The sequence below is a fragment of the Tamandua tetradactyla genome, chromosome 21 (assembly GCF_023851605.1).
Source record: "Tamandua tetradactyla isolate mTamTet1 chromosome 21, mTamTet1.pri, whole genome shotgun sequence".
NCBI classification, from domain to species: Eukaryota; Metazoa; Chordata; class Mammalia; order Pilosa; family Myrmecophagidae; genus Tamandua; species Tamandua tetradactyla.
Window position 1 is genome coordinate 9,548,743 of NC_135347.1, and position 24,732 is coordinate 9,573,474.

A 24,732-nucleotide genomic window follows, 5' to 3' on the forward strand; every position below is an offset into this window, starting at 1 on the left:
TTCTTTACCTTCTTTTCCCTATTCAGTTTTTATTTATTGCCTCTTCTCAACATCCTGTTAGAATTTAAGTCTCCAAAAAAGAGGAAGGAGGGTGGGCCACAGTGGCTTAACAGGCAGAGTTCTTGCCTGCCTTGCCGGAGACCCGGGTTTAATTCCTGGTGCTTGCCCATGTGGGGGGGGGGGGGGGGGGAAGAGGAAGGAAAGGGAAGGGAGAGGTAATGAATTGCTGCTATGGTGAAAACGTTCCTCAAGTAGGACTGTGGTGCTTTTAAAAAGCAAATACATTAAGCTAATAACAACAAAAGAAGACTAAGCAGTTGTAAAAAGATGGAGGGAAAAAAAAATCTCAGTAATATGCATCTTATGAGAAAAACATTTAAGTGAATTGCATTGGTTCTCAACTTTGATATTCATCTTGGTCATTTAAGTAGTGACAGCTTCTCTTTCTCTAGGTTTGAAATAGAAGCAATGGGATCTTGGATCAGGGTTTAAGTAGTGTAAGATGAGAAAGGCTCCAATATAAGTGAAGGGTAGAACCAGAGATCTAATGTGGGGAGTCGGAGAGAGAAGCCAAGGATAAGAAGCCTTCTCACAACTCATTTCCCCTCTCTTACCACACAATTTGGACTCAGGAGGAACCTTAATGACTTAAGAGCACATTTTACCTCTTGAAAAGGAAGATGAGCACCAATCTTCTTATTTTCAGATTTACAGCTTTCCTATAGTCTCTGGATTTTATCTCCTCATTCCAACTGGCATAACTGGCCAGTTCTTTTCTTCTACCCTACATGCATCACCAGGTGGACATCTAGCCTTTTTCTCTCCCTCCCTTGGAGTACGTCAAAAGAAAAAAGGGATGCTGTTTCCAGAGGAAAAAGATGCAGAATAGTTGAAAACAACAGCCCTGTATTCACCAACTTAAGTTTAAAATGACTGGAAATCTGATAGTGAAATAAAATACTTTAAGAAATACAATTATTTCCCTATTACTCTGTTAACCTGGTAAATCTACTTTGTTTTTAATTTAGTCCTTCACAACTCTAGAATCAAGATAATTATGATTGCAAAACCTAATTATGAAAACTAAGTTTGAATGTTTCTTTATTTAAATACATTTACATTGGTGGAAGTAACTTAAAGCATTTCATTCATCGTGAAAAGAAACCGGCACCCTTTTGGGAAAGGAGCATTTCCACCTCCATTTTGGCTTTTACAAAATTGAGCTTCCAGCTACATGGTGTTACCGAGTAGCTTGGACAAGGCAGTAAACTTGCGAGGGCTTCAGTGGCCTCATAGGTAAAACCTGATTTGTCCCCTAGCCTGCCTATTGCCTCTTGACCCTGGGGGTCTTGGAGAATTAAAAAACCTTTCATTTAACAAATATGTAATAAAACAAAACAAAAACAAATATGTGGTGTCTAGCGTAAAACAGTGTACTTGATGCCGAGGAGAAATGTCAAGAAGTACAAGACACAGGTTTCTGCCTTTTAGAGCAAGGCATTCACACAACGAAATTAAGCAGGCGTGAATCCGAATTTCAGTCGCACAATCTCCCCTTTGTCGGCATTTAACGATCAAATACATTACCAGCTGTAACCACTGAGGCACTCACCATGGAGCTCCTTTTGGAGCCCAGCCATTTCTTAAATCACCATCCTAAGCCGGAAAAAGCAGAAAGATTCACACTATCTGAGTACTTTCTTATTAAACATATTTTTATTGTGGTAAAATTTAAATACAACACAACATTTCCCATTGTAACCCCTTTCAGGTATACAATTCTGTGATGTTATTTACATTCACAATGTTATGCTAACCATCACCACTATCCATTACCAAAACAAACTCTATATCCATTACTGTGGTGCTTTTAGAGGGGGTTCTCTTATCTGTCCAAATAACTCTACCGAACCGCACCGGAACCCCAGCAGACCCCACCCCGCCCTTCCTAATTCTAGACAGAAGTCCCGCGGTGCACTGACAGCGGGCTCCTCCCATCCCTGCAGAGGGGCGTGGCCTCCATTTAGGGCTCCGGAGACCCGCCCCCGTACGTGCCGTGCGTGCGTGGCGACGTGAGGCGCGGGGCGATTTCTCCTGCGCGCGGCGCCCCCCGGCGGCGGTGGGGCATCAATGCGACAGTCTGATCCGAGCGTCTGCCATGGAGTCTCAGGAAGAGGCGCGAACGGCCGGAGACCCCTTCGCGTGGTCGCCTGGGATCTCGAGAGGTCAGACCCAGAATGAAGAGGAGCGGCCAGAGGGAGGCGGGGCGCCGGCGGCAGCTGCTTTGGACGTGGAGGACGGCGTTAGCGCGGACGGGCTGTGGCAGCTGCCGGTGGAGCTGACCGAGCGTAGGCCGGAGTGCCGCCGCTGCAGGTGACCGCAGGGCCGGGGGCGGAGTCTGGGTCCGGCGGCGGCCTGCGGAGAAGGCTGCGGCGCCCCCTGCCGGGGAGGCGGCGGCGGATCCGGCTTGGGCCGTGCTGGTGTTGGCAAGTTCTGCGCTCGCGGCGGTGGGTTCCGCTGGTGGACAGAATAGGAATTATTCTGTGAAATCTTTTATCCTGGGCAGTGATTTCTTAAGGTTCCTGTAAGACTTTGAGTCTGGTAGGGAAAGTAAGACAGGATGGGCAGTAATACTTTTGTTTGTGTGCAAGTACACTATATCCTGAGATCTCCAAGCCAGACCTCTTTCCTCGCAGGTACCTATTGAGTGCTTTGCTAATCGCTGGGCATACAGGTATACACGGAGCCTATGTCTGTGTGGAGTTTGCAGTCTCATTCGTAAACAAAGGGCCAGTAATTACAGATTAAAAAAAAACAATGAAGGAAAGGAATGGGATGCTACTAGAAAATAACTGATCAGTAAAGATCATTGGAGATATAGCATTTATATTGAAATTTGAAATATTAGAAGGATCCAGCCAGAAGAAAAGCATTCCAAAAAGAGGTACAGGACAAAATGTGGTTATATGGAAGAATGTCTTTACCACTTGTGTTCTTAGAGTATCCTGCCTTGGATATTTTGAACTTTGGAGGACTGGATTGTAAGACTCAGAGGGAAGGGATCTACAGCGTAAAAATCTTTTTGTATTTTGTAGGTGTACTATGCATAGTAGATACTCAGTAAACCCTTGAGAAGGATGGATAAGTTGTGACTAGAAAGGACTTGTGTATTTGGACAGAAAGAAGGTGTCAATACAATTCATTTAAAGAAGTTGTCTAAAGGGATTAGGAGGTAACATTTGAAAATGCTGTACAAGGGACTCAGTAAGGATGCTGGAATAACAGTGTTTCAAATGCAAATCCAAGGCTATATTAGATGCTAGCTTGATCATATAATTTTTTAATATTTAATTTCAAAATAATGTCAAACTTATAGGATAGTTGCAAAAATAATTCAAATTCCATACAGAGAACTCCAGCCTACCCTAACCACCCCAGATACCCAGATTCACCAATTTTAGCGTTTTGCCACCTTTATTGTGTCATTCTCCTTCTCTCCCTCCCTCTCTTCTCTGAACATTTGAGACCAGGTTGCACACTTCGTAATCCTTGAACACGTAGTACTTCCATGTACATTCCCTACAAGGAAGAATATTCACTTAGGTAATCAACCGTAAGTGCAGTTATAAAGTTTAAGAAATTTAACATTGATGTAAAGTTTACATTCTGTATCCAGTTTCTATGTCCGATAATGTTCTTTTGACCCTTTTTCCTCTATTCTTAGATCCCATCTAGTATCATGTATTACATTTAATTGTCATTATCTTCTTATTTTATCCTTTTAAAAATTGTGGCTACGTATATACAACATGAAATTTTTTTCCCCACCCCTTCTAAGCATACCATTCAGTGGGATTAATCAGAATCGCGATATTGCAGTACCTTTGCCAGCATCCATTACTAGAACTTTCCCTTGCTTCAAACTGGAATCCTACACTCATTTCTCCTTAGTTCTCCATTACCCTGCCTTTCACTCCTGGTGACCTGTACTCTACTTTCTTTTTCTATGAATTTGTATGTTTACTGATATTTTCTTTGTGGTTACCATGGGGCTTAAATTTAATCCCCTGTATCTACAGCACTGTTGTTTGCTTTGAGACTGGCTTAACTTCAATAGCATATATAAACTATGTTTCTGTACCCCCAGTTTCCATACCTTTTTGTAGTTCTTGTGACAGATGACATATTTATACATTAAAGGCACAAAACCATTGATTCATCATTACTTTTTATGCATGTACCTTTTAGATGCTATAGGAAATAAAAAGTGGAGTTACAAATCAAGCTACCCCAGTACTTGTGTTTATATTTGCCCATGTCATTATCTTTACCTGATATCTTTATTTCTTAACGTGGCTTCCATCAGTTGTCTAATGTTTTATCCTTTCAACCTGCAAAACTCCCTTTAATACTGCTTGGATGGACAGTGTAGTGATGATGAGGTCCCTCTGCTTTCGTTTATGTGTTAATGCCTTAATCCATCCGTCATTTTTGAGAGATGTTTTTGTTGAATTTGGAGTTCTTGGTTGGCATTTTTTTTTTTTGCTTCTAACAAAACTGAAACTACTTTTTTCCCTCTATGGCTTCTAAGAAGAATTTGGAACTTAATATTATTGAGGTTTTCTTGTATGTAACACATTGCTCTTCTCTTGTAATTTTCAGAATTATCTTTTTATCTTTGGCATTTAACAGTTTGATTATAGTAGGCCATGGCGTGGGTATGTATATTTGGGTTTGTCCATTTATTTAGGTAATGTTTGACTTCTTTTAGCAATGTTTTATAGTTTTCTGTGTACAAATGCTTTAGGTCTTTGGTTAGATTTATTCCTAGATATTTGATTCTTTTGACTGCTATTGTGAATGGAATTTTTTTCTTGTGATTGTTCATTGCTTGTGTATAGAAACACTACTGATTTTTGGATGTTGTCTTGTACCCAGCCGTTTTGCTGAATTAATTTATTAGCTCTAGGAGATTTGTGGTGGATTTTTCAGAATTTTCTGTGTAAGGATCACATTTTCTGCAAATAGTGACAGTTTTACTTCTTCATTTCCAATTTGGATGCCATTTATTTTTTTCTTGTCTAATAGCTCTGGCAGGAACTTCCAATACAGTGTTGAATAACAATGGTGACAGTAGGTATCCTTGCCTTGCTCCTCATCTTAGAGGGAAAGCGTTCAATTTTTTGTCATTAAATAGTGCGTTAGCGATGGGCTTTTCATATATGCCCTTTATCATGTTGAGGAAGTTTCCTTCTATTCTAGTGTTCTGTTTTTTTTTTTGTCAAGAACAGGTGCTGATTTGCTTTTTCACTAAATGTTATATTTCTTAGATTTTTTTAATGCCTGATATATTAGAACTATTTAATTGATTTTAACTTGTCATATTGTAGTCTATCAGATAGATACTCTTTTCAATAGACTATTTGTATGTCTGTGGCAATAACACTTTTAACTATTATGGCTATTATTAGAAATTGTCTTGGCTGTTTCAATATAAAATTTTATTTTAATATAAATGTTTCATATAAATTTTAGGATCAGCTTGTCAAATTCCTTGAAGAAAAATCTGTTGGACTTTTTTCTTTTTGGAATTGCACAAGTTTTTCTTTGTTGTGGTTGTCGTTGTTTGTTTTTCTCTCATTTCATTCTTCCCAGTGGATTATGTTTTCTTCATTGTTTGTTTTTCTCTACAAGATTAGTTGCTACATTTTCTCTTATTGTATGCTACATTGCATATAATATAGATTTGGTAATATAGAGTAGAATACTTTTCTTGTCCTCCTCCCATATTGCGTGCTATTATTATATGGAGTTTTAATTCCATTGTGTTTTTTGTCATTATTTGTCAATGTTTTTATTGTTTTAGGTATCTGCTGCAAGTTTGGATTAACTTGCATTTTTACCAGTTTCTTACCACTGATTCTTGCATTTCTTCCTTCCTTCTGAGTTCAGTTTTTTCAGCCTTATATAGAGGAGAAAAGGCAGCTTTTGTAGTGGTAAAAGCACTGACTCTGCAGCCAGACTACCTGGATTTGATCAGTTCTGTTGATACCTAACTGTATGACCTTGAGCAGATTATTAGTTTCTTTGTGCTTCATTTTCTCCTTCTGTACAGTAGATAATGGTATCTATTTCATGGAGTTGTTATAATGAGCAAATAAATAATATTTGTAGAGTCATTAATAGTACCTGGCATGGATTAAATTTTATAAAAGAGACTTGTTATATAAATAAAATAAATAAATCCCTCAGTAGTTTTTCAGCAAGATGTCTGAAAGCATTAACTTCTTTAGTTCTTTATTTTTCCCTTACTCTTGAATTATAGCATAGCTGAATATAGGATTCTAAATGGACATTTATTCTCCCTCAGCAATTCCTCAGCCTCTAGTGCTGCTATTGAAAAGTTTGTTGTTTCTTCTGAGGCAGTCTATCTTTTTCTCTCTGGTTGTTTTTAAGATTCTAATAGTCTGCCACTTCACTATAATGTACATAGGCGAGGATTTATTTATATTTTTCCTAATCAAGATGCGTCTACATTTTTATTTTCTATCTTAGTAATTGTTCTAGTTTGCTAGCTTCCAGTATGCGATATACCAGAAACAGAACGGCTTTTAAAAAGGGGAATTTAATAAGTTGCTTGTTTACAGTTCTAAGGCTAAGAAAATGTCCCAATTACAACAAGTCTATAGAAATGTCCAATCAAAGGCATCCAGGGAAAGATACCTTGGTTCAAGAAGGCCAGTGAAGTTCAGGTTTTCTCTCTTAAATGAGAAGGCACATGGCAAACACAGTCAGAGTTTCTCTCTCATCTGGAAGGGCATGTGGCAAACACAGCATCATCTGTTAGTTTCTTCTCCTGGCTTCCTGTTTCGTGAAGCTCCCTGGGAGACATTTTCCTTCTTCATTTTCAAGGTTTGTTGGCTGGTGGACTCTGCTACTTGTGGCTATGTTGTTCTGCTCTGCTCTCTCTGAATCTCTTCATTCTCCAAAATGTTTCCTCTTTTATAGGACTCCAGAAACTTATCAAGACCCACCCAAATGGGTGGAGACATGTCGTCACCTAATCCAGCTTAACAACCACTCTTGATTAAATCACATCTCCAGGGAGATGCTCTGATTACAGTTTCAAACATACAGTATTGAATAGGCATTATTCTGCTTTTATGAAATGGAATTTAGATTAAAACATGGCTTTTCTAGGGGACATACATCCTTTCAAACCAGCACAGTAATGATTAAAATCTTTATTATATCCTTGTACTTCTTTTAGGTTTATATATTTTTTCTAGCTTCTCGACTTGCGTGATTAGAGATTATTTATTATTAACCTTCCATGTTTTCTAATAAATGCAGTTCAGTGAATTAAGTTTCTCCAGAATACTTTCACAACATCTTTTCCAGAAAACACTTTCAAATGGTTATGCCATTTGACTCAGAATTTCACATCTAAGCATTTATGTTAAAGAAATATTCAGAGGAATTAAAATGATTTATGTATAAAGATTATACATTACCATGCCATTTATAATATTTTCTAAAAGAAGGAAGGGGTTATTTTATAATGAGAAAGAAATTTTTTTTTTAAACTATAATATATCTATATGGTATAGTATTAGCCAGCAACAAAAATTATGTTTTGGGATAATTTTTAATGACTTAGGAAAATGTGTACAATATAACAGATATAAGGATACCTATGGAGGAAAAATCTGGAAAAAATATAGTAATATATTAATAGTGTCAATGGATGACTTTTTATTTTATATATAATATTTGTTCTTCTAATTACAAAATGATATATGTCTATTGTAAAACATCAAACATTGTGAAGGAAAATTAAGTTAAGCCTGTTTATTGTGCAGTATCACCTCAGTGGAGTATATAAGATCATGAAATGGTGTTATTTTTTACAGTCACTTCTTCAACCATATTCTTTTGCCTTTCCCTGAATGAATGAAATAAATTTTGGATTGGAAAGAGAAACTTTGTGGCAGGGCTTTAGGAAAGATGGAGGTTTTCCCTCTCATCAGAATAGGCTTAGTTCCCTAAGAAAGAATACAAACTGGGTGAAAGATTGCAAACTAATGAAAATATTTGTAATTTATATCATCACCAAAAGGATTATTTTCCCCATTTATCAAGAGCTCTTAGCAATCAAGAAGAAAAAGTGTAAAAACTGTGAAGGGGCAGTTCAGTTGAAGAATTACAGATGGTCCTTAAACATATCTCGTGTTATGGAAAACACAAATCAACACCATACTGAGAAACCATTTCCCACCTATCAGGTTAGCAAAAAGGAAAAGTTTGAAAACTCATTATTTAGTATAGCTATGTAGAAATAGACATTTTCTCACATTGCTGTTGGAAGTATAAAATAGAATAACTTCTATGTAGAGGAACTTGATGATATCTGCCAATACTATAAGTACATTTGTATACTATATGTATAGGTATTAAATGTATAGAAAAGCTTATTTTTATACTTATATATCACATTTCTGAGAATCTATTATGCAGATACACCCAAAATATTTTCTGAAAATATTTGGCATTGCTTCCAATAGTTAAATATGTAATCAATATGGGACTAGTTTGTTAAACTGTGGTATACCACACAGTGGAATACTGTGCAGGTATAATAAAAGAATAAGGAAGATATTCTTATTGTAATGGAAAGATCTCCAAGATAAATTATTAAATGAAAAATGCAAGATGAACAATAGTGTTTGTGTATGTAATATAAATATAAAACACTTTTTGTGAGAAAGGGAATGAAAATATATATCCAATTTACTTATATTCCCTGAGTATCACACTGGGAGAATAATGAGAAACTAATAAAATGGTTGTTTGAAGGAACCAGGGTGGGAGAGAGGCTTCTCTGTATACTTTTGTCCTTTCTTTTTTGTACTTTTTAAATGAAATTTGATTGTTGAATGATTTGAACATACTACCTACATTTTAAGTAATGCTGAATTAGAGTCCTCATATTTTTCAGCATTTATTGACATTGCCATAAAAGTTATTAATGATGTGAATAATTATTTGTAATAAAATCTTTTATATTAAAAAAAAGAACTGGTGCTGAATTTTTCAAATGCCTTTTCTGTATCACATGAGATGATTGGCTTTTTTTTCCTTCATTCTGCTAGTGTTACTGTGTATTACATTCATGGGTTTCCATTTGTTGAAACAGTCTTGCAAACCAGGGATAAATCCCTCTTAATCATGGTGTATGAGTTTTTTAATATTCTTTTGGGTTCGGTTGCCTAGTATTTTGTTGAGGATTTAAAAATATAGATATATTCATAAGAGATATTGGTCTGTAGTTTTCTTTTCTTGTAGTATCTTTATCTAGTTTTGGTATGATGGTGATGTTGGCCTTGAGAAATGAATTGGAGAGTGTTCCCTCATCTTCCATTTTTTGATGGTTTGGGGCCAACACATATTCATTTTTTCCTTTCTTTTGCTCCCTTTGGGTTTAGTTTGCTCTTTTTTTTTTTTTTTCTCTAGTTCTTCCAGTTTTGAGTTTAGGTCTCTGATTTGAAGTCTTTCTTCTCTCTTTTTTTCAAAGCAATTTTTTATTCACTCACCATGCAGTCCATCCAAACTGTACAATCAGTGGCTCTCCGTATAATCACAGAATTGTGCTCTCATTACCACAGTCAATTTTAGAACGTTTTCACAGTTCCAGAAGGAAAGTCCCTATGTCCCTTTTACCCCCCCCCCCCATTATTGATACTTAGCATCGGTGTGGTACCTTTGTTACAAATGATGGAAGAACATTAAGATATTACTGTCAATTATAGTCCATAGTTTGTTTTAGGTGTATTTCCCCCCATATATCATCTTGTAGCTGTGACATACATTTGTTCTAATTTGTAAAAGCCCATTCTTGTATTTGTACTGTTAACCTCCTTCATCATCCACAAGGTTCGCTATGTTATACAGTCCCTTATTTCATCCTCTAGCTTTCCTTCTAGTGCTATACACAGCCCTAAATGACTTCCTTCATCCAGTCACACACATGATGCAGCATTGTTATTTACACACATGACAATGTAGTACCATCACCTCTATTTCCAAACATTTAAAGTCAACCTTATTAAAAAATTGTGCACAAATTAAGCGTCAGTTCCCCATTCTCTGTCCTCTTTTTTTTTAATCTAAGCATTTAGAGGTATAAATTTCTCTCTCAGCACTGCCTTCCCTGCATCCTGTAGGTTTCCTGTTATATTTTAATTTTAATTCACCTCAAGATATTTTTTAACTTCACTTGTGATTTCCCCTTTAGCCCATTTGTTGTTTAAGAGTATGTTGTTTAATTTGTAAATTTTCCATTTCCCCCTCTGTTCTGGTTTGCTAGCTGCCGGAATGCAACACACCAGAGACGGATTGGCTTTTAATAAAAGGGGATTTATTTTGTTGGCTCTTCAGAGGAAAGGCAGCTAACTTTCCACTGAGGTTCTTTCTTACGTGGAAGGCACAAGATGGTCTCTGCTGGTCTTCTCTCCAGGCCCCTGGGTTCCAACAACTTTCCCCGGGGTGACCTCTTTCTGCATCTCCAAAGGCCTGGACTGAGCTGCTAGTGCTGAGATGAGGAATGCTGAGCTGCTTAGCAGTGCTACATTGCGTTCTCCCATTTAAGCACCAGCCAATTAAGTCGAATGTCACTCATTGCAACAGACACGCCTCCTAGCTGACTGCAGATGTAATTGGCAACAGATGAGGTTCATGCACCATTGGCTCATGTCTGCAGCAACAAGACTAGGTATGCTCACCTGGCCAAGTTGACAACTGACTCTAACTAACACACCCTCTGTTACTGATTTCTGGCTTCATTCTGTTATGTTCAGAGACTATGCATTGTATGGTTTTTATTTTAAACTTCTGTTTTACAATATTTAGCTTAGAAATGGTGCTGGTTAAGAACCAAATATTTTGAGTAAAATAAGAACTTGATATTTTTAAAGTAATGACTGCTGCTTTTCAGGAGGGGAAAATGTCACTGGCAGTAACTTAAAGCAGTTTTAAAAAAATTTTTTTTTAAACATTTTTTATTGTGAAAAATAACATATATACAAAAAAGCAATAAATTTCTATATACGTTTAAACAAGTAGTTATACAACAGATTTTTAAGTTTGCTGTGGTTTACAGTCCACGATTTTTCGTTTTTCTTTTATCTGCTCCAAGACATAGAAAACCAACAAAAATATCAGTATGTTGATTAAACAGTCGTATTCATTTGTTGAATCCTATGTCTTCTATTTACCCTTCCGTCTCTTTTTTTTCTTTATTGTGAAATACCACAATATACAAAAACAATAAATTTCAAAGTACATTGCAACAATTAGTTATAGAACAGATTTCAGAGTTTGGTATGGGTTACAATTTCACAACTTTAGGTTTTCATTTCTAGCTGCTCTTAAGGTACTGGAGACTAAGAAATATCAGCATACTGATTCAGCATTCATACTCATACGACTGTCTCTGTATAACTTTACCATCACCTTTGATTTTTCTCTCGTTCTTTAGGGGCATTTGGGTACAGCCATTCTAACTTTTTCATGTTGGAAGGGGCTGTTGATAATATGGGATAAGGGGATGGGACTAGTTGATGTTCTGGAAAGGTTGACTTCTCTGCACTTCAGGATCCGTCTGGTCCAGGGAGCCATTTGTAGGTTGTAAGTTTCTGGAAAGTAACCCTAGTGCATGGAACCTTTGTAGAATCTTCTGTAATGACCTAGGTTGTCCGGAGCTTCTTCTCTTGGTCTCTGGTCCCCGGCCGGCGGGGGAAGACGCTGAAGAAAAAGACTCGGACACACTCCTCCAGGTTTGTCGTAAGTGCCAAGTTTTACTGGAGCTAAGCTTACACACCTTGTTACATTTCTCACGCAGGGGGGAGACTCCCTGCGGGGGACAACCTCTATGCGGCCGTCAAGCACGGCTCTCTGCGGGCTGTCTCCCCGACTTCCCGCCCGGGGTCCTAGATATAGTGTGGTGATTACCAATGGCTGAGCTACACGTACAAGGCTGGGATAGGTGGATAGGAGAGGCGGACGTGTACATCATGGGCGGAAGTGACGATCGGGTGCCATCTTGGCCCGAACGTCGGGTATATGTATAAGGCGGAAACAGGATGCGGGCGCCATCTTGGCTCACTCGATGGGCGGGGGGAACTCTAGGGCAGGCTGCGGCGTGTCCACTAGGCCCGACCCGGGAGGCGGCTCTCCACATCTCCCCCTTTTTTATTCATTTTGACCCAGTGTCTCCATTGATGAGTGTGCTCCCATGAGCCTGAGAGGCCCACTACATGATTTGGTGCTTTGGGGAGTCTGGACTAGGCTCCAGCCATCTTGCGGCTGAACCTCTGGCACCGACCAGAATGCTCACCTCATATAGAGACCGGAGAGCCCGTGAGCTGGAAACCACGTGACTCTCCCTGCAGTGCTTCGCCTCGCAACTGGGTTATGTAGGGGGGCAGGAGAGCGGCAACCAGAGCCGAGAGCGTCATTAGGTGTCTCTGTGCAATGGCCGGAGTCTAGTCTGGCCAGGACCGTGACTCCGCCGTAGAGATCATCCTTTAGACAAAAATTATGACTTCTGGTGCCGCCTTTTACACCCGGGACACGGCCATGGGCTTTGCAGCAGATCCTGTTTTCGAGCGCCCCGCCCTGAGTGGCCGGGACGGGTCATACAGTGAGGGGAAGGACTGGGTAGCGGGACGGTCGTTGCCAGGAGCATCAGGGGCGAGTGACATAGCCAACATAGTGGTGACGCGTAGCTGTTGCTGCGTCTGGAACAAGCGTTCTAACAAACATTTAACAATGAGCAGAGTTACTAAGAGTCCCACTGCTAAAAGAATCCAAGTGGTCAACCTGGGCCAAGAGAACCATGAGGTGACTTGGTCCCACAGTAGCTCGTAGTGGGAAAAGTGGGGTTAAAGTTAGTCTCTCTTCTACTCGGTCGGAGGGTCACTTGCACTGTTGTTGTCATCTTTTTGGTCGTCGCCATCATCAGCAGAGTTGGAGACCGGATCCGGTGGCTCTGGTTGGAGGCTTATCAATTTTCTGGGCAACAGTTCCTTGGCGTCCTCGGGCGACGTCACGGTTCTCACCAGTCTTTCCGGAACCCACACAGGTTGACGTCCTGGTTCCTGGGGAAAAACACAAACAGAGCCTCTGGCCCAACTAAGTACCGGGTCAGGGCCTTTCCATTGTCCTGACAGAATATCTTTCCACCGGACTAGACCTCTATGCGGTGGGCTTGAGGTGGTGTGTTGAAGGGCAGGTGTCACCCCTAGTGGGTTTTCATTTAGAAAATTATATGTAAATAAAGCCACTGACAGTTGAGCCTTCGGGGATAGGCCATGGCTTATTCCCCCTTTTTGTTTTTTGAGCAGGTCTTTAAGAGACCTATGTGCTCTTTCGATGATTCCCTGTCCTTGAGGATTATAAGGGATGCCATGCTTTAATTGCACCTCCATAGTATCACAGAACCTTTGAAAGGTTTGACTGGTGTAAGCTGGTCCATTGTCTGTTTTTAACAATTTTGGCTTGCCCCATGCTGCCCAAGCGGCAAGGCAGTGCGAAATAACCTGGTGAACTTTTTCTCCGGTCTCAGCCGTGGCGAATAGTATTTGGGAGTATGTATCTATAGATACATGTAAATATCTCACTTTGCCAAATTCCGCATGGTGAGTGACATCCATTTGCCAAATGTCACCTGGGATGAGACCTTTGGGGTTGATGCCCAGTGAAGGGGCTGCCTTTTGCTCGGAACAATTATTGCAGGCTCTAACTATATCTCGGGCAGCTGCGCGCGGTATTTGAAACCGTCTGGCCAAGGTGCTTGCATTGACATGAAATTTAGTATGGAATCCCTGTGCTTGCTGATATGGTGTTAGCACTGGGAAAATATGTGGTTGCCGAGTGGCCTTATCTACTAGGCGATTTCCCTGCGCCATGGGACCTGGCAGGCCTGAGTGAGCTCTTATATGGGTTATGAAGAAGGGGCATTGCCGGGAATATATGGTTTCCTGAAGTTTGAGGAAAAATGGTCTTACTGAGGAAGAATGCTTTATAACGCCCACCGTTTCTAAAATATTTACAGAATTCACTACGTAAAGGGAGTCTGATACAATATTTAGAGGATCGGTGATTTCTTTCAGGACAGTGATAATGACTTGTAATTCTACCCACTGAGGTCTTTGTGGTTGAAAAAATACTGTCTTGGGAGTACTCCCTTCTACACAGTATGCTCCTGAACCGGAGCTGGAACCATCCGTGTATACGGTGAGGGCATTCACTAGTGGCTTAGGTGAAGTTATTTTAGGAAAAATTATTGGATGTTGGGTAATAAATTGCAAGAGGGGGTCTTTCGGGTATTGGTTGTCAATATTTCCTGCAAAAATACACCTGAGAATAGCCCATTGGTCTATGCACCCAGTAAGCGTTTCGAGTTGCCGGGAAGAGTATGGCACTCTGAGGTTTTTAGGGTGTTGGCCAAAGTGTTGCACTGCTCTTTTTAGGGCTTCTGAGGCCAATTCTGCAACCGCTGTGGGATAATGTTCTAAACTTTTTCTGGGGGAGATTCCGGGGTGGACCCAGAGTAGTGGTCCTTGTTGCCACAGCACTGCCGTAGGCTGCAGTTCTGTGGGCAGCAGGCAGGCTTCAAAAGGTTCATGGGGGTTTATTCTTTTTATGACAGCGGTGCTGAGTGCCTCCTCTACTTTAGCTAGTGCTCGCCGTGCTTCGGGAGTGAGAAGCCGGGGAGAGGTTATATCTGGGTCTCCTTTCAACAAATCATATAAAGGTGCCAGTGTGGCATTGGGTAGTTTTAAGTATGGGCGAACCCAATTGATATCCCCCATTAGTTTTTGCAGGTCATTTAGGGTCTTAAGAGTGTCTGTTCTAAGAGACACCTTTTGGGGGGAGACTTGAGTGGGCGAAAGCTTCGCTCCCAGGAAGGTGGCATTATCAGCCATTTGAATTTTTTCAGGAGCAATCATGAGATTGGTATTTCTGAGCGTCAGCACTAGATGTGACAGCGCTGCCTGAAGGAGGGGTAAGTCTGCAGAAGTTAGTAAAAGATCGTCCATGTAGTGAACGATTTTCACTCGAGGGAAACGTCGCCGGGTATCAGTTAACCGTGCGGCAACGTACAGTTGACACATAGTAGGGCTATTGGTCATGCCCTGGGGCAGGACTGTCCATTCAAATCGTTGACTAGGCCCTTCCTGGTTAAGGGAAGGTATGGTAAAGGCGAACTTTGGGGTGTCTTCAGGGTGAAGTGGGATTGAGAAAAAACAGTCTTTAAGGTCTAGTATAAAGACAGGCCAATGCTCCGGTAAGGCGGAGAGCAAGGGTAACCCCGTTTGAACAGGTCCTAGGGGTTCCATACAGTTATTAATGGCTCTTAAATCATGTAATAGTCTCCATTTCCCTGATTTTTTCTTTATGACAAATACAGGTGTATTCCAAGGGGATGAGGACGGAATGATATGACCTTCTTTTAGCTGTTCTGATATAAGCGCGTGTAGCGCATTGAGCTTTTCCTGCGGCAAGGGCCACTGAGGCACCCAAATAGGGGTCAATGTTTTCCAAGTTATTTTTATTGGGGTGGGTGGGAATCTTCCCTCAGTGGCCCCCGCGAAAAACCCAGGCCCTGCCTGCCTGGATTGGGTATGGTCTGTACAGGCGCTGGGCGTCCTTGCAGGGAGGCCCCCAATCCTTTTCCGGGGACGTATCCCATACCTTTTAGAAGGTCCTTGGCTGTTTTGGAATAATTAGTTGTTAGGGTAAGATCCATTTGTGTCAGTACGTCTCTTCCCCATAGGGAAACGGGTAAAGCCAGCACGAAAGGCTGAAAAGAGCCGTGATGTCCTTCGTCATCTGCCCAGTGAAGGGCGGAGGCACTTATCATGGGAGCAGAGCACTGCCCGATCCCTGTGAGGATTTCTTCCGCTTTGCATAGCGACCAAGAGGCGGGCCAGTCTTGCTGCCGTATAATAGATCGGTCAGCTCCGGTGTCCAGCAGGCCCAGGAAGGGCCTGCCTTGCACCTTGAGTGTCAACATGGGTCGGTTCTCTAGGGACATATGTAAACCTTCAAAGACTTCCCCAGACGATCCAAATCCTCTGTCTCCCCTTAGGTCGGGTCTGCTTGGAAAGGCAGCATGTAAACTAGGCAGGAGCAGGAGTTGTGCCAATTTATCGCCCTCTGCAATGACTAAGGTGCCTTGCTGTGACTGAACCATGATTTGGGGGGAGCCGGTGAAGTCTGAGTCTACCACGCCTGGTATAACTGTTAGTCCTTTTAGGGCCGTGGACGCTCTCCCTAATATTAACCCAACAGCCCCTTGGGGTAAGGGCCCTTTAAAGGAAGTTTTCACTAGCTGAACACCCATGGAGGGGGTTAATACGAGTCGGGAGGTGGCACAGAGGTCCAATCCTGCGGACCCGGGGGACGCACGGAGCGGAGAGGAGCAGGGCGGGGGCCCTCCGTATTGGGGGGCCCCCTCCGCCCGTTTTTTGAGGGCTGTTCTGGTCTTCCAGAGAGACGCTCCCCTTCTGCGCTGAAGGCTGATCTACAATCTTCCGCACGATGAGGTCCCTTTCTACAGCGGCCACAGAGTTTGCTTTGGACTCGGGGTTCATTTTGCCGCTGATTAGGGGCTCTACCGGGACATTCCCTCTTAAAGTGACCTGGTTTGCCACATCCAAAACAGGTTTTAGGCCTTACCACAGGACCCCCCGAGTCTCCTGTGTCCACATGTAGAGAGCTAGCTAGCATGGCAGCAAGACCTGCATTAGTTAAAGGGCTACCAGCATCTCTACAGAGGCGAACCCAATCTGTCAGGGACTTCCCTCGATTTTGTGCAAGAATAACTTTACATTCTTTATTGCACTGTTCGAATATCATCTGTTTGATAACTGTTTCTGCTACCCCTGGGTCAGAAAAGATTCTTTCTGCTGCGGTCTGCATTTTTGCCACAAAGTCTACAAATGGTTCGGTGGGTCCTTGGTGAATGCTGGTAAGCGAGGCCTGAGCTTCCCCTTCCCCGGTCAGCTTTTTCCATGCTCCCACAAAGCAGCGGAAGACTTGAGCATAGACTTCTTGTGGATACCCCGTCTGATTGTGGGCGTGGGTGCCTTTTCCTAGTAGCATGTCGGCATTCCACCCACCCCGCCTCCCTGCGGCATTCTTTGCCGCTTGTTCTTCCGCTAATTCCTCAAACCACGCTTTCCAGTCGATGTACCGACCTGGAGGCAAGCAAGCACGAGCGAGCTGATAAATGTCTGCGGGCGTGTGGTTTAGTGCCGAGAGGTTCTCAACCATATTTAGAGTGAATGGTGCATTCGGGCCATACTGATGAACAGCTTGTCTTAATTCTTTTAACACTTTATAGTCATAGGCCTCATACTGGTTATTACCGGGAGGATTAATAAGGACTGGAAACATGCCTGTTGGCTGATTAGCACTTATCGCATTAAAAGGGTTCCATCTCCAAAAGAATCTCCCCCTACCAAGAGCTAACGAGCGGCCCTGTGGGGCTGTATACGCGGGTGGCGGAGGTAGGCAAAGTGGTCCCTCCTCCTGCCAGCGCTCCGGAAATTCAGGGTTACCTTCTGGAGGGGGTGAAAAAGAATCATGACAGTTACCCGAGTCGGCCACTAGGGGGAGCCCGTATCGGGGGTCTAAGGCGGAAACACCAGGGCCTCCCCCCAAAGGCCCCCGCGTCACGCTCGCGGGTGCGGGCGGGGCGGAAGGTCGTGGGCAGGTTTCTAGCTCAATTAACGGGTTTTCATTTGTCCCCACACCCTTACCGTCCTCTGATGCTGAGTCCGAGCTGTCTGATGAGGCGCCTGGCTCCGACGGCCTGCCTCTGCAAGAACCGTCCGTAGACGAGGCAGACCGGGCATCTCGTAATGCATCTCGGGCCTGTTCTAGGGCGAGGGTCGGGCCTAGGCCCGTAGCAGCCTCCGCTTCCAGGCAGGCGCGGACAGTCTCCCATACGGGGACCAGGATCGGGTCCATACCTAAACCCGTCCTACGCGCTCGGTCAATATCACGGCCGAGCTTGATCCAAGAGGGCAGAGAAAGGCTCCCAGTGGTGATGAACCAGGGGGCAAAGGTGAAAACATCATCTATAAAGCGCTGAAGGGAGCTTTTTCGTACTGAGATACCCCTGTGCTTTAACAATGTTTTCAGGGAAGACAGTAAAGGTGAACTTTCAGACTGCCCCATGCTTGCAGTCGGCACTAGCTTCAAGCGTGCTCGGTGACGTCTACCGAGCTCTCCCCCGGGGTGGCCTGAGTACCCACGGGCCTTAACCCTCAAGTAAAGCAAAGACACTTACCTCTTCGCGGTGATCAGGCGCGAAGGTTGAGAGGAATCAGGAGAGGCGCGAGGATGTCCCCGTACGGGCCACCACTTGTCCGGAGCTTCTTCTCTTGGTCTCTGGTCCCCGGCCGGCGGGGGAAGACGCTGAAGAAAAAGACTCCGGGGGCGGGCCGCGGTGGCTCAGCGGGCAAAGTGCTTGCCTGCCATGCCGGAGGACCTCGGTTCGATTCCCGGCCCCAGCCCATGTAAAAAACAAACAAACAAACAAAATACAATAAAACAAGAAAATGTTTAAAGATGTTTCCCTTCCTTCCTTCCATCCTTCCTTCCTTCTCTCTGTCTTTCCTTCCCTTCCTCCCTTAAAAAAAAAAAAAAAGACTCGGACACACTCCTCCAGGTTTGTCGTAAGTGCCAAGTTTTACTGGAGCTAAGCTTACACACCTTGTTACATTTCTCACGCAGGGGGGAGACTCCCTGCGGGGGACAACCTCTATGCGGCCGTCAAGCACGGCTCTCTGCGGGCTGTCTCCCCGACTTCCCGCCCGGGGTCCTAGATATAGTGTGGTGATTACCAATGGCTGAGCTACACGTACAAGGCTGGGATAGGTGGATAGGAGAGGCGGACGTGTACATCATGGGCGGAAGTGACGATCGGGTGCCATCTTGGCCCGAACGTCGGGTATATGTATAAGGCGGAAACAGGATGCGGGCGCCATCTTGGCTCACTCGATGGGCGGGGGGAACTCTAGGGCAGGCTGCGGCGTGTCCACTAGGCCCGACCCGGGAGGCGGCTCTCCACACTAGGTATTATTCTAGACATTTAGAATAGCTCGTGCTAAACTGATCAGAATTTTTCAGCTCTTATTCATCTGATTCTTGCCCAGAATATATGGTATGATTTTTGAGATTGCACTGTTTGTGCAATTGTTTCACTCCCAAGAAAAAGCTTCCTTTTCCTTCTTCATCCTCCTGGGATGCTGATCTGTTTTTTTCCTTAAATTTTTTTTTATTTTTTATTTTATTGTCATAATTTAATTTTATTTTTCTCATAGTCATAAATATTCAGAGTGCTAAAAAATCAAACAGTAGTGCAAGGCTTATAATAAAAAACTGCTGTTTCCTGATATCCAGTGACATCTATTTTCAACTCTTGTAGCTGTTACTTCTTTTTTTTTCCTTTTTATTCTTAAAGACTGTGGTGTTAAATGATGATGTTATTTCTTAATCTTTATTTTTAGCTATTATCCATTTATTTCCCACTATTTAGGAAGAAGAATTTATAATTTAGCTGTCTTTTATCATTCATAACAACCAAAAATGTTTCCCTTATACTATCCTTGTACTTTAGTTTTTCTAATACAATTTTACAGAGATACACTCATATACCATACAGTCCATTCAAAGTAAACAATCAGGGGCTCACAGTATTATCACATCATTGTGTGTTAATCACCCCAGTCAATTTTAGAACATTTTCATTACTCCAGCGAGCAAAGAAAAAAAAAAGAGAGAAAACCAAAAACATCCAGCACCACTTATCCCTGCATCATTGATCCCTAGCATTGGTGTGGTACATTTGTTACTGTTGATGAAAGAATATTAAGGTATTACTGTTAACTGTGGTCCATAGATTGCAATAGGTACATTTTTTTCCATATACTACTTTATTAACTCCTTGTAATAGTTTCATACAATAATTTTAATTCTTGGAGGAAATTTTTTATGTTTGAACTGTGTTCCAACCCAATTCATTGTCATTATCCACCACAGAATTTCCTGAGTTATACATTCCCATTTTTAACCTTTGGCTTTCCTTCTGTTGACATATATGACTCTAAATTTCCCTTATCGACCACACTCACATACAGCTCAGCATGTTAATTGTACTTATAATAATTGCTCCAATCACCTCTGTCCATTTTCACTCATTTAATTCAACCTAGCTAAAAATTCTGCATGACTTAAGCAGTGGCTCCCCATTCTCTAGCTTCATTCTATCTCTTGGTAACCTATATTCTAGATTCTATGTCCATGAGTTTAGATGCATAATTATTTCACATTAGATCATAAAATATTTGTCCTTTTGTGTCTGACTAAATTTATTCAACATTGTGTGCTCATATTTCGTCCATATTGTCACATGCTTAGGACTTCATTCCTTCTTGTTGTTGAATAATCCAGTGTATATGTGTGTGTGTGTGTGTGTGTGTGTGTGTTTACCCATTCATCAGTTGGTGAACACTTGGTTTGCTTCCATCTTTTGGCAATTGTAAATAATGCCACTATAACCATTGATATGTCTGCTGATTTGAAGCTATTATGCACCCCAGAAAGGCCATATTTGGATCCTGATCCAGTCTTCTGGGAGCAGCTATTTCTTTTAATCCTGGCTCAATCTTTTAGGTTGGAAACTGTTGATTATATTATCTCCATGGAGATGTGGCATGCCCAATTTTGGGTGTGACCTTTTGATTAGATGGAGATGTGGCTCCACCCATTCCAGATGGGTATTGATTAGTTTACTGGAGTCCTTTAAAGGAGGAAACATTTTAGAGAGAGCAGAGCAGAGCTGACAGGCAGAGCCAATGTAGGTGCTTGGAGATCAAGACAGAAATAACCTGGGTGCTAAGCAAGGACTCACAGAAATAGCCAGAACATGAAGAGGAGACACTTTGGCCCTGGCAGATGCTAAGCTAAGAGATGAAACCCAGAGTTTTGTCCCAGAACAGCTGAGTGAAGGACCACAGATGCCAAGTGAGGAATTCCTATGGAAAGCAGAGGCTGAAAGCGACAGAGCGAGGAGCAAGGTACCAGCAGATGCCAGGTATGTGCCTTCTCAGCCAACAGAGGTGTTCTGAATGGCATCAGCCTTTCTTGAAGGAAGGTCACCTCTTGTTTGTGCTTTACATTTGGACATTTTCTGGCCTTAGAAATATAAGCCTGCACCTTATTCAATTCCATTTTTAAAAACTGTCCCATTTCTGGTGTATTGTATTCTGACAGCTTAACATATTAATGTAGTGTGCAACATGCTTTATTTCTTCTGGATATATATTCCAAGTGGGGGGATTGCTGGATTGTAGGACAACTCTATACTTAGCTTTCTGAGGAACAGCCAAACTGACCTCCACAGTGGCTAAATCATTTTACATTCCCCCTGTAGTGAATAATGTTCCAATTTTTCCACATCCTCTCTAACACTTATAGTTTTCTGTTTAAGTGGACATTCTAATAGATGTGAAATGATACCTCTTTGTGGTTTTGATTTGCACTTCCCCAATAGAGAGTGAAGATGATTATGTTTTCATGTGCTTTTTAGCCATTTGTATTTCCTCATTGGGACATTTGTCTTCTTATTGTTGGATTCTAGGATTTCTTTATATATTCTGGCTGTCAAACTCTTCTCAGATAAGTGGTTTCCAAATATGTTTCCCATTGAGTTGGCTGCCTTTTCACTTTTTTTGACAAAGTCCTTTGAAGCACGGAAGTATTTGATTTTGAGGCGTTCCCATTTATCTTGTTTTTTCTTTTATTGCTTATGCTTTGGGTATAAGGTCTAGAATACTGCTGCCTATCACTAGATCTTGAAGATGTTAACCTACATTTTCTTTCTAGGAGTTTTAAGGTTCTGAGTCTCTTATATTTAGGTTTTTGTTCTGTGCTGAGTTAATTTTTGTACAGGGAGTGAGATGGGGTTATTCTTTCATTCTTTTGGATATGGATATCCAGTCTTCTGGCAACATTTATTGGAAACACTTTTCTGTCTAGCTCAGTGGAATTGAGAGCCTTCTAAAAATCAATTGACCATTGTGCTGGTTTGAAATGATGTATGTACCCTTGAAAAGCCATGTTTTACTCAAAATCCCATTTCTTAAAGGCAGAATAATCGCTATTCAATACTATATGTTATTAGATCATCTCCCTAGAGATGTAAGCAGATCAAGAGTGGTTATTAAGCTGGATTAGGGGAGATGTGTCTCCTCCCATTTGGGTAGGTCTTGATTGGTTTACTGGAGTCCTATAAAAGAGGAAACATTTTGGAGAATGGGAGATTCAGAAAGAGCAGAGAATGCTGCAGCACCATGAAGCAGAGAGTCCATCAGCCAGCGCTTCGGAGATGAAGAAAGAAAACACCTTCCAGGGAGCTTCATGAGACAGAAAGCCAAGAGAGAAAGCTAGCAGATGACGCTGTGCTCGCCATGTGCCCTTCCAGCTGAGGGAGAAACTATGACTGTTCACCATGTGCCTTCTTGGATGAGAGAGAGACCCTGAACTTCATCGGCCTACTTGAACCAAGGTATCTTTCCCTGGATGCCTTTGATTGGACATTTCTATAGACTTGTTTTAATTGGGACATTTTTTTGGCCTTAGAAGTATAAACTAGCAGCTTATTAAATGCCCCTTTTTAAAAGCCATTCCATTTCTGGTATATTGCATCTGGCAGCTAGCAAACTAAAACAACATAGACCTGAAGATCTATTTCTAAACTCTCAATTTGATTCCATGGATCAGTGTGTTTCTCTTAATGCCATGCTGGCTTTATAGTATACTTTAAAGTCAGGGAGTGTGATTCTTCTCACTTTATTCTTTTTGAAGATGTTTTTTGTTATCCATGGTCCCTTTCTCTTCCAAATAAGTTTGATAATTAGCTTTTTCATTTTAACAAAGTAGGCTTTGGAATTTTCGCTGGTTTGCTTTTTATCTGTAGATCCATTTGGACAGAATTGACATCTTGACAATGTTTAGCCTTCAAAACCTTGAACACAGAATATTTTTCCATTTGCTAAGGTCTTCTTTGATTTTTTTAGCAGTGTTTTATAGTTTTCTGTTATATCTTTGGTTGAGTTTTTCCCTAGATATTTGATTCTTTTAGTTACTATTGTGAATGGATTTTTTTCTTGATTTCTTCTTCCTTGCATAGCTCATTACTGGTATATAGAAGTGCTACTAATTTTGCATGTTGATCTTATATCCTGTTACTTTGCTGGAGATAGGTTTGTTGTCATTTTTTGTGGCTTTCTAAATATAGGATCATGTCTGTGAATAGTGAGTTTTACTTTTCCCTTTCCAAATTGGATGTCTTTTTTTCATCTGGCTTCTTGCTATGGCTAGAACTTCTAGCACAGTATTGATTAATAGCAGTTACAGTGGGCATCCTTGTCTTACTTGGTGATTTTAAAGTTAAGGATTTCAGTCTCTCGCCATTGAGTATGATTTTAGCTATGGGTAGTTTATGTATTCTCTTTATCATGCTGAGGAATTTTCCTTCTATTCCTGTTTTTTAAAGTGTTTTTGTCAAGAAAGGATGCTGGATTTTGTCAAATGCCTTTTCTGTGTCAACTGAGACCATCCTGGTTTTTTTCCTTTTTCATTTGTTAATGTGTATTATTGTAGTAGTTAAGGTTCTGTCGGGGAGCAGGACCAACCGGAGATACTTGTAAATATGAGATTGTATAAAAGTGTCTCATGTAACTTTGGATATGCCTGAGTTCAAATTCCAGGACAGGCCACAAGCTGGCAACTCCAATGAAGGTCTTTGGTGAACTACCCAGGAGAGGCTAGCTGGCTAAAATAGCGAGAGATTCGCTTTTCTGATTTCTCCTTTAAAGCTTTCAGCATCACTCATTGTGGAAGACATTCCCTTTAGCTGGCTGCAGATATACTCAGCTATAAATGCAATCAACATGTTGATGATTCAAGTCTATGAATGTCCTCACAGCAACAGGTAGGCCAGTGCCTGCTTGACCAGACAACTGGGCAGCATCCCATGGCCAAGTTGACAAATGAATCTAACCATTACAATTACATTAATTGATTTTTCTTATTTCGAGCCATTCTTGCATACCTGGGATAAAACATACTTGGTCATAGTATGTAGTTTTTAAATGTGCTGTTGGATTCAATTTGTAGGTATTTTGTTGATGATTTTTGCACCTATATTCTTTAGAGACATTGGTATGTAATTTTTTTTCTTGTAGAGTCTTTATCAGGCTTTAGTATTAGGGTGATATTTGCTTCTTAGAATGAGTTATGTAAGTGTTCCCTCTTTGTGGTAGTTTTGAGGCTATATGTACTCTAGAAAGGATTATGTTCCTTTAATCCATTCCTGTGGATATAGATCTGTTGTGGGTGGGGCCTTTTGATTAGGTTATTTTAATTGAGATATGACCTACTTCATTCAAGGTGGATCTTAATTCTCTTACTGGAGTCCTTTGTAAGAGTATAAAACACATACAGAAGCTAAGAGATAAAATTAAGAGACGCTCGTGAAAAAAGCTCCAGAGAAGCATTGAGACGGAACACACCCAGAGAAGCTGAAAGAGAAACATAGCCAGAAGCTAGAAACAATGAATTCCAGGAGAGAAGGACCAACAGATGTCACCGTGT

General features: G+C 41.5%; 1 protein-coding gene across 3 annotated transcripts in view; it reads left to right on the top strand.

Annotated features, from left to right (window-relative positions):
• The first annotated feature begins 2,072 nt into the window (after positions 1 to 2,072).
• DTWD2 (DTW motif tRNA-uridine aminocarboxypropyltransferase 2) overlaps positions 2,073 to 24,732 on the top strand; it is a 210,072-nt gene continuing 187,412 nt past the window's right edge. For 2 of the 3 annotated variants that reach the window (XM_077138881.1, XM_077138883.1), the window contains exon 1: positions 2,073 to 2,373. In XM_077138881.1, coding sequence (XP_076994996.1) covers positions 2,159 to 2,373 — 215 coding nt within the window. In that variant the 5' untranslated portion in view covers positions 2,073 to 2,158. The remainder of the gene's footprint in view (positions 2,374 to 24,732) is intronic. The other variant, XM_077138884.1, reaches the window with a different exon arrangement.